Raw genomic sequence first — 9,330 nt, forward strand, 5'->3', positions numbered from 1 at the left:
GTATTTTTCTCATAAAAGTTTACTTGAATGGTTAAAAAAATAATATCCACTTAATCTAATTAAATCTTAAAACTTTAGCAGTTCATCGGATGGATGACCAAAAAAATTGGAGAAAAATGTCTATTGACCCGTTGCTTTTGAAAAGATGTTGAGCAACCTTTTGGTGATGTCAAATTCGAGTGAAATTACCAAAATGCACTCACATGCACATGGAAAAGTAGTCTCGTCTTGCCCGTCTTTCTCTCTCTTGTCTTGCTATATCTCTCTTAGTCTCGTATGATTGAGTTTTTCTCATTCAGTCTTGCTTGACCTGTCAGTTACATGGTTGGTGTCACTTTCACCCTTCTATGGTTGGTGTTACTCTCGCCCATCTCGATTGGGTCACTTGGTATTGGAGAAGAAGTTGAAAAGAAGAAGAAAGAGAAGATAATGTCCGAGAAAAAGAAACCCGTTCGGGATGAGAAAAATGTGTGGTTGGAAGAAAGATAAAAAAAACCCTAAATTAATAAAAGAGGATAATTCCATAATTTCCTAGAATGATGAAATCATCAAATCAAATGGACATTTGACTTTTTTTTTTTTTTTTTTTTTTGAGTTTGGATCTATTAAGATTTTGAGCTTTAAAATGGAACAATTGTAATTGGTGTTGATTTTAGGAAAAATAATTAAGTATATAACATCATTATTAAAAAAGTGCAAATAAAGCAAAATTTATTTACGATAGATTTTTATCGGATATGTCAACGATAAATTTCTATCATTATAGACTATGACAGATTTTACCATATTTACAAATTTTTTAAATATTATAATATCCTTAATTATTTTGAATTTAGTTGGTAAAAGGGTTGTTTCAAACAATTAAAGAAAACTTTAGTTAGACACTAAAAAAAATCAAGAAGTAAAATAGGCACACTAAGAAGCATTGGGATTTAAACCTAAAAATTACAACAAATATCCCAATTGAGAAGAGACTGAAAATTTAAAATTTCTTCATAAAGGAAAAATCCCCAAAAATTCAGTTCACAAAGAGGAGAGTGTAAGCATTGTTGAGAGCAACAATGGCTGCTTCCAAGATAGCAGTGGCCACTCTATCCTTAACCCATTTCCGGCCATTTTCCTCCGCCTCCATGCCCTCTCTTTCTCCTTCTTTCTCCTCCAGGTTGGTTCCTCATCCGCCGGACCTTATCAAGTGGGTCCGTAGAGAAGGCGGATTTGTCCACCACGCTCTCAACATAGCTCCCTCTCCCGATGCCCATACTGGCCTTGGACTCCTCGCTTCCGACCACATTCCCAAAGGTTCTGAACTTATTATCCTTCCTCACAATCTTCCCTTGCGCTTTGAGTCCCCCGAAGCCGGCGATTCTGATGAGGCCGACTCCGTTCTTATCAATTTGGCTCGCCAAGTTCCTGGTATTGTTTGTCTTTTGTCTGAAATGCCTCAATTGAGCTGCGTTTGTTGTTTTGTTTGTAGGAGAGTTGTTTATCTGAGATGAATTGCTGTTTCATGTGCTGACCTTGCAATTTACTATACTTCGCTTCATTTTTAGTTAAAAATTGAGGATGCTTGAATCTGGTAATTTAATACGATGACTTATTTCTAGTTCATATCCATGGCAACGCCGCAGGGGATTGAAATTTCATTTGTAGGTTTGATTGGAAAACTAGTGAGATAGGATGACAAGCTCAAATAATATCCCTTCACCCCAGACATAGAAGAAGAATTGACATTCATCAGAATTGCTATAGTGACGGAATTCTTTAATAATTAATACTCAAGGACACAGTTTTACAAACGAATCTTGTTCAAGCAAGGCGCTTATAATGAGAGAGTTCTGATAGGAAGTCTTTTTTGTTCAGCAATGGTATGGATGGGTATTGAATAATAGACTTCTGAGATGATATTTTTAATCACCCTTCATTAAACTAACTCTTATCTAATATCAAATATGTCCTAATATCCACATAAAAATCATTCAAGAGGATAGTTTTCGGGCAGACCATTTTGAAACTGGAACTCAGCACCTTCTAATTTCATGAACTTTAAACAGAACTTTTGTCGTTCTCATTAGGTTAATTAATGCGTGTGTGTGTGTGTGTTTCTATTGATGCTTGAACGTAAGGTTTTCATTGAATATGATTGAACATGACAGTTGTATTCTGGTGAAGAAAGAAACTAAGACAAGCTCGTAAGATTCTTGTTTCCTGTTCCATTTATGAAGTACTGAAAAGAGAGTAAAATTTATAATTCTAGTAAGTTTTAAGCTTTGTGTAATATGATAAACCAAAGTTGAATTTCATTATTTATTTCTTTGATGTTCAGTCATAGTAAAATCATTTTGTGGGAGCTAGAATCAGAACATTTTGCACTCTGATAGCTAATGGCCAATATTTACTCCTATTCAATAAAGAACAGTGTAACAAAAAACTTGCTTGATATTTCCCTCCTTTAATTCAAATATCTTCCGATCCAAATATTTCTTCTGTGTCTATCACCTGACAAATGGAAAGCTTGATGTATTTTATTTTTGATAGCAAAATCAATCTAGCAGAAAACTCCTATACTTGATAGAGGTTGATAACCTCATCTTTTTCACGTTAGGTTTTATGTACTCTTAATCTGAATTCAAATAAATTGGACACTGGAAGTATTTGGCAGAGGAACTGTGGTCCATGAAATTGGGTTTGAAACTTCTGAAAGAAAGGGCAAAAGTTGGATCCTTCTGGTGGGCGTATATTGGCAACCTCCCCGAAGTTTTCACTGTTCCCATATTTTTTTCTGGAGATGATATCAAGAACTTGCAGTATGCTCCTCTTCTTTACCAGGTCAGTTATTTGTTAGATTGAAAGCCATTGTGTGATGCCATAATCAACCAAGGATAAAGATATAGTTCGGGTTATTTGTTTTGTTGTCTGAGAAAAGATAAATCCCTTCAGATGTCTGTTTGTCTCATACTTCCATCTCACTTTTCATTGATACCATTTGAAGTCTGTTCATGCTGAATGTTAAGGTGCTAACCAGGTAAACAAAAGGTGTCGCTTCCTCCTTGATTTTGAGAAAGAAGTCAAACGTACTCTTGATAGTATAAAGCCTGAAAATCACCCTTTTGGTGGCCAAACCGTAGATGCATCATCCCTTGGATGGGCAATGGCAGCAGTCTCATCAAGGGCATTTCGTTTATATAGTAAAAATCTCACTGATGGTACTCCAACCAGTGTCCCCATGATGCTCCCTCTCATTGATATGTGCAATCATAGCTTTAATTCAAATGCACGTATCATCCAAGAACAAGATGCCTCCATGAAGTTGAAGGTGAAGGTGTAGATTTCTGTTTCCCTGACCATTGATATTCGTATGCTTGAGGACGCTGAAAAGCAAACTGCCCCTTGCCAAGTTAATCCCGTTCTCTGTCTTAACACTCACCTTTTTTTTGCTTCAAATCCAGGTTGTAGCAGAGACTGAAATTGAAGGAAACGCTCCTTTAACACTAAATTATGGCTGTCTGGACAATGATCTTTTCCTGCTTGATTATGGATTTGTGTTACCATCAAATCAATATGATTACATTGAGCTAAAATATGATGAAGCTCTCTTAGAAGCTGCTAGCATTGTTGCAGGGATTTCTTCAGAAAATTTTTCTTCTCCTGCTCCATGGCAAAAATTTATATTAACAAAGTTAAATCTACATGGAGAAGCTGCTCTTCTCAAGGTTTTGCCGCCACTTTATTTTAGTTCTCTACCTCTAATTAATGTTTTCATGAGGAAACAGCCGTCCACTGGAGCGACATTTTATTGTCTCTAAAATCAGTATCAACTAGATTAGCTTTACTTTATTTTCCCTGATCCTTAGTTCTCTAGACTATGCTACCTGACCCTTTTGGTTTTGCAAATGAGAAATATCCAATGGTTTTTATTTCAAAACGAGCATCTCATGAAGGGGAAAGGAGAAAAGTTGTTCAACCTTCTCATGATTAGAAGCTAACTTCCTTTCATAGAAAGAACTGGAAAATCCAATACATACTTTTGACATATTTAGCGTTAAATGATAAATTATCTTTGTTTCTTGTCTAACTTATCCTAGGAAGTTGATTTTAAATTATATGCTGCACCTGTAAGTGAATTATAAATTGGCTTTTACATCATGCCCATGGTTGCCTGGATAGATAAACAATTGAGTAGGGCGAGAGGTTTATGGTCTTTTTTTCTTCAATTAGTTTCTATTTTCCTTATAGGTGAGTATCGGTGGTTCAGAAGTAGTTGACGGTCGCTTATTGGCTGCATTAAGAGTATTGCTTTCAGTTGATGAGGAAATGGTACAGAAGCATGACTTGAGCGTTCTCAAATCTTTATCAGCTGAAGCACCTCTTGGTATTGCAAATGAAGTAGCTGCATTACGTACGGTAATTGCTTTATGTGTGATTGCATTGGGACACTTCCCGACAAAGATAATGGAGGACGAAACCCTTTTGAAAAAGTGTGAAAGCGAAACATCTAAATTGGCAATCCAGTTCAGACTTCAAAAGAAATCAGTTATCATAGATGCGATGAGCAACCTCACAAGAAGGGTGAAGTTACTTTCATCCAAAGCGGTCTCTCAGGGTTAAAAATGATGGTATAGTGACATACTATCTCCACCTTACTCTCAATTGTGTCATTATGAAAATAGTTATCTTTCCCTCTATCGTCTTTTCGAATGTGAGGTATGGAGATTTGGATGGATTCTACTGCTTGAACATCTTTTCTTTCAGTATTGCATTGTTTTGCCCCCCTATAGTTCGTCTATGTTCATGCTAGTGACAATAAAATTTTGGGTAAGTATCAAAAACTATCTCGAAACAGTCTACATGAGAATTCACAAGACGCTTGAGGAATTCTATTCCCATTGTTACAAACATACAATTCATGATAGACTATAACTGCTACAATTTCTAAAATTTAAGCTATTTGACATCACTTATTTCTCTTTTGTAAGCTTTTCACATAGTGTCTCTTTATAGGACACCCCGATAATATCATCCCTGGATCATAAACTTTATATGCTTTGTCTATTTCCGCCAACCTCTTTATGTTTCTTTTTACCTAGGCAAATCCATACCGAAAGGACCTTGATGGTGAACAAGTCTTTTAAGCCAGTTGATTGGAGTGGAAGCTATAACAATATGTTCTCGTCTCAGAATTTCTACGCCCGAGGCAACGTTAGTGGGAAGACTGATACACAGTTTGCAGAGACCCATTTTAAAAAAGTTGATGCAACTGGGAGCACTTCCTAGTTACCACCTTAGATTCGTGAAGGTGTGTTGATTGAAACTTACACGCTTTGACATAATAGAATATGTGAAACTTACACGTTTGACATAAAAGAATATATAACCATTTTTCATGTTTCTTCTATGTTGATGGTTTCGCTTATTACATATCAACTTTCACCCCTCTTTCTCTCTCTAGACACATGCCATAAGGAATAACTTTGAATTCCAAGAGGCGTGGGATTTGCAATTTGATTAAAACTTGCATGCTTTGTTATAACAAAATATTTAACCATTTCCCTCTTTCTTTCTCTAGACAAGACACATGACATAAGGCACAAGGAATAAGTTAGAAACTTATAACAAAGCCAAGTAGATGCTTATGGAATTGTCTCTGGAGAACACTTTATGGTATTCCAAGAGCACTAGTTGATTAAAAGATTCCTGGAAAAAATATGTTTAGTGGGTATTTGGGGAACGTATGTGGGTATGATTCTGAGAATATGGACAAGTTGGGTTTAGCCCTTCGGTCTGCTTCTATTTTCCTTTTAGAAATATTCAAAGTGGCCTTCTCTTCTCTTCTCTTTAGGAGAATACCCATATTGTTTAGTGGAAATATTCTCTGTGTAGATCTAAGCAAATGAGGACCCAATATCTTTTGGATAAAAGTGTTGGGGTGATGCCATCATTAGCTTATGAGTGACGATTAGGGATTAAGTGACATCTACAATTTGGGTGGGTGAAAATAAAAGATATTGGGTGCATTTGTTTATCTTTCGTATGATGATGGGAAAAGTACAGATTTGACTGAGTTTCATTTTTGGTCCCTAATGCTTTATTTATATATTATATATTGAGAACTTGTGAGTGTTCATTTCATTCCTGCTTTTCTTAGCAATTATGTAGTCAAAGATTTAAGTTAAACCTCCCGTGTAACTTGTTTATATTCTTTATCCCTTTTAAAATGATTCAAGGCACTTGAGGCTTAATTATTTAAGACATTCTATATTTGTTTTCAAAATTAGATATTCAAATCTTCACAAAAGAAGTTTGAATCAATTTGCCTTGTGTTTTTGTTTTGATCTTCGCCAAGATTATAAATGTTGGTTTAGTCCATGTGGGAATCATTTGAAAAATTGGTTTAATTCTTGTGGGCATCATTTGAAAATTGGTTTAGTCCTTGTGACCATCATTGTGTTGTTTACAAATATTTAAGTTAAACTTCATAAACTAAAATAACGTTTAACTCTTTTATGTTCTTTATCAATTTAAAATCATTTAAGGAATTTGAACCTTTGGGGAAAAAATCTCAAAATGAATTTGATTTTTATTTTTCTTTGGGCTCGTTTGAATTGATTTGAAGAAAAAATGTATTTCCAAAAACTCATTTTTATTTAACATTTTTTACTAAAAAAATAAAATAAACACACTTTTAATAGTTATCTTTTAGGAGTTTCCAAACACTTCGACTTTTTACAAAATGACATTTTTAAAATTAAACACTTGATAAATGTATTCTCAAACACTATTATTAATTTACAAAGAGACTAACACATAATACAACCAAATTCTTTTAAAAAAAAATTAAATGTAAGCGAATTTCTATTTAGGTCTATTGTGGAGGGTCGAAGCATCCCACCACTAATTAGTAATTACTATTTTGATAAATAAAATGGTTTTGTAAATCCGCAGTCCAATACTCTCGAAGTTAGAATTTTAAATTCTCACACTCCACATTTTAGAATTTTAAATTCTCACACTCCACATTTGTTGTACTAGAAAATTAATTAGAAAGTATCGACATTCGTTATATTTATTCATTAATTTTTTATAAAAATAAAACAAAGTTGTCATATTTATCCATTAATTTTTTATAAAAATAAAACAAAGTAAACTTGTCTCAAATAAGCATAGAAGAACTTTTTGTAACACAATGCATATATTCTTTGCTAAATATTATTCTGTCCTAACATTTAATATTGTAACATTCTTAGAGATAATCACTCTAAACAAATATATCTTATTATTAAAAGTTAGATATTGTTGTAAATTTGACAAAAGCAAACATAGATAATGTTTAATTTGACATCTTCTTTTAATTGAAACTGAATTTTTCAATAATTTAAATTTATTACAACAATAATTTCTCCTCCTTATTAAGGAATGACTTAAAATTGAAAACAGCTTATATATTTGGCAATCAAAATCATATAAAATTTAAGAAAATCATGTGAAATATAGAAACTAATTAAGTATCAAATTCTCTCAAAAAAAGGAAAGAAAAAGTAAAGTATCGAATTAAAAAACATATGTGTAGTTGAAATTTTATTTCTATTTTGGTTTATTTTTACACATAAATTGAAGACGCAAGTTTTGAAATTGGCAATATTGGATCAATAGATATTCAAATTAAAAAAGTCCTCTTAGGTTTAAGTCTCACGTTTCTTCAAGCCACTAAACTCACACTCTTAAAACTATATATATATATATATATATATAAATATTGGAATTATATTATAACTTTACCAAATTCATAATTTAACCTAAACTTTAGGAAACCAAAAATTGTCTTTTGGAACTTCCAACATTTTCAATTAATTAATTACCTTTATGAACGGTGCTAAAAATAAACATTATTTTGACAAGTTATTTAATCAACTATGTTAATATATTGATATATACATAAATTAAGATATTTAATATTAATATTAAACAGTATTATTTCATATTTACAAAATATTTATTTATAATGTATCATTGTATTTATATATATGATAATGATAGTTTATCTTGATATATAACGTTAAATAGATTAAAAAAATATTTCCCTAATACAATATCTGTTATGGATTTTGTAAATATTATATATATATATATAAATCCATCATCAATCCATAAACAAAGAAGAAAAAGACTATTTTAAATAATTGAAATTGGATTATAATTAACTTGAAGATGGAAAAATAAGAAGAAAATTGAAAGGAGAGAAGAAGAGTAGAATTAGTTTGATAGACAGAAGAAGAAGAAGAAATTCCGGCATGATATTGAATTCATAAATTATGTCGGAAAGCCTAAAACAAAAAGTATGTACTTGTAGATGGATGGATGAAGAATGAGTCTTTGGTTTACAAAGGGAGAGATAGAGATAGAGATAGAGATAGATAGAGAGAGAGAGAGAGAGAGAGAGAGATTAGTTGCCGACGGAAATAGGGGTGTCGGAGGGAAGGCCTAAGGGGGAGCGAGACCGTGGCTTGGAAATGGAGATCCCGCGAAGAAGAAGGTGAGTGTTCATGTCGGATTGCTGAAGAGAGGGATGCTTGATCTTCTCAATCTCCTTCTTGATCTTCTCAACCTGGCTGTGAATCGGAACCTGAGAAACCTCGGAATCGGAATCAAGGGCCGCCGTGGAGTAGTCCATTTTTTGGGGGAAAAGAAAAAGAAAAGAAAACAGAGGAAGAATGAGAAAGGGGGAATGGAATATATATATATATTGAAAAAAAAGAAGAAGAAGAAAGGAGAGAGAGAAAGAAGATATGATAGGAAGGTAATGAATTTTCTTGATTCGCTAACCATAATTGTATGCCCATTCTCACACTCTCTTTGTATCCTCTCTTATCGTCTTCTTCATTACCATTTACCCCTCCACTTCCTTTTCTTCTCTTTTTCCCTTTTTTTTTTCTTTAAAAAAAATTCTTCGTATATAAACTATAAAGATCCTTTGATGAAAATATATCATATCATAAAGTATAAAGAAGTCAACTTAGGAAATAATATGTTCATTATTTCTTGTCATGAAATTTAACTTTTTTTAATCATGTTTTTTCTTTTGGTATATATATTGGATATCTCAAATACTTCAATCAATATTATTTTCGTGTATTACAATCATACACTACAAAAGAAATTTAAATTATTTCCAAAAAGAAAACAAAAAAATTTTAAATTTATTTAAAAAAAAACAAATAGATAAGAAAGAAGAGTTTTACATGTAGAAAACGTTTGTTGCATATATGTATTTTTCTCCTTTAAGTTTCAAATACTTATTTTAATATTGATTAAAATAAGTATTTTTGGTCTTCAAAT

The 9,330-nt window shown here is 32.6% G+C and overlaps 2 protein-coding genes across 5 annotated transcripts; one reads left to right on the forward strand and one right to left on the reverse strand.

The window, feature by feature from the left end:
* Nucleotides 1-946: 946 nt before the first annotated feature.
* Nucleotides 947-5,392, forward strand: LOC103504533 (uncharacterized). Of its 4 annotated transcripts, none has more exons than XM_008468875.3 (6): nucleotides 947-1,413; nucleotides 2,660-2,826; nucleotides 3,023-3,319; nucleotides 3,447-3,710; nucleotides 4,234-4,613; nucleotides 5,085-5,392. In XM_008468875.3, the coding sequence occupies exons 1-5, from the start codon at nucleotides 1,062-1,064 to the stop codon at nucleotides 4,603-4,605; spliced, it is 1,452 nt and encodes a 483-aa protein (XP_008467097.1). In that variant the 5' UTR covers nucleotides 947-1,061; the 3' UTR covers nucleotides 4,606-4,613; nucleotides 5,085-5,392. The 4 variants fall into 4 exon arrangements, with proteins under 4 accessions (XP_008467097.1, XP_008467098.1, XP_008467099.1 ...); XM_008468876.3 differs by having other exon boundaries at nucleotides 984-1,413; nucleotides 3,023-3,313; XM_008468877.3 differs by having other exon boundaries at nucleotides 1,040-1,413; nucleotides 2,650-2,826.
* Nucleotides 5,393-8,268: 2,876 nt separating this feature from the next.
* On the reverse strand, nucleotides 8,269-8,820 carry LOC103504534 (uncharacterized). Its single transcript, XM_017048216.2, has one exon. The coding sequence runs from the start codon at nucleotides 8,663-8,665 to the stop codon at nucleotides 8,438-8,440; it is 228 nt and encodes a 75-aa protein (XP_016903705.1). The 5' UTR covers nucleotides 8,666-8,820; the 3' UTR covers nucleotides 8,269-8,437.
* Between the last annotated feature and the right edge of the window lie 510 nt (nucleotides 8,821-9,330).

This window comes from Cucumis melo, chromosome 9, assembly GCF_025177605.1.
Source record: "Cucumis melo cultivar AY chromosome 9, USDA_Cmelo_AY_1.0, whole genome shotgun sequence".
Classification (NCBI taxonomy): Eukaryota; Viridiplantae; Streptophyta; class Magnoliopsida; order Cucurbitales; family Cucurbitaceae; genus Cucumis; species Cucumis melo.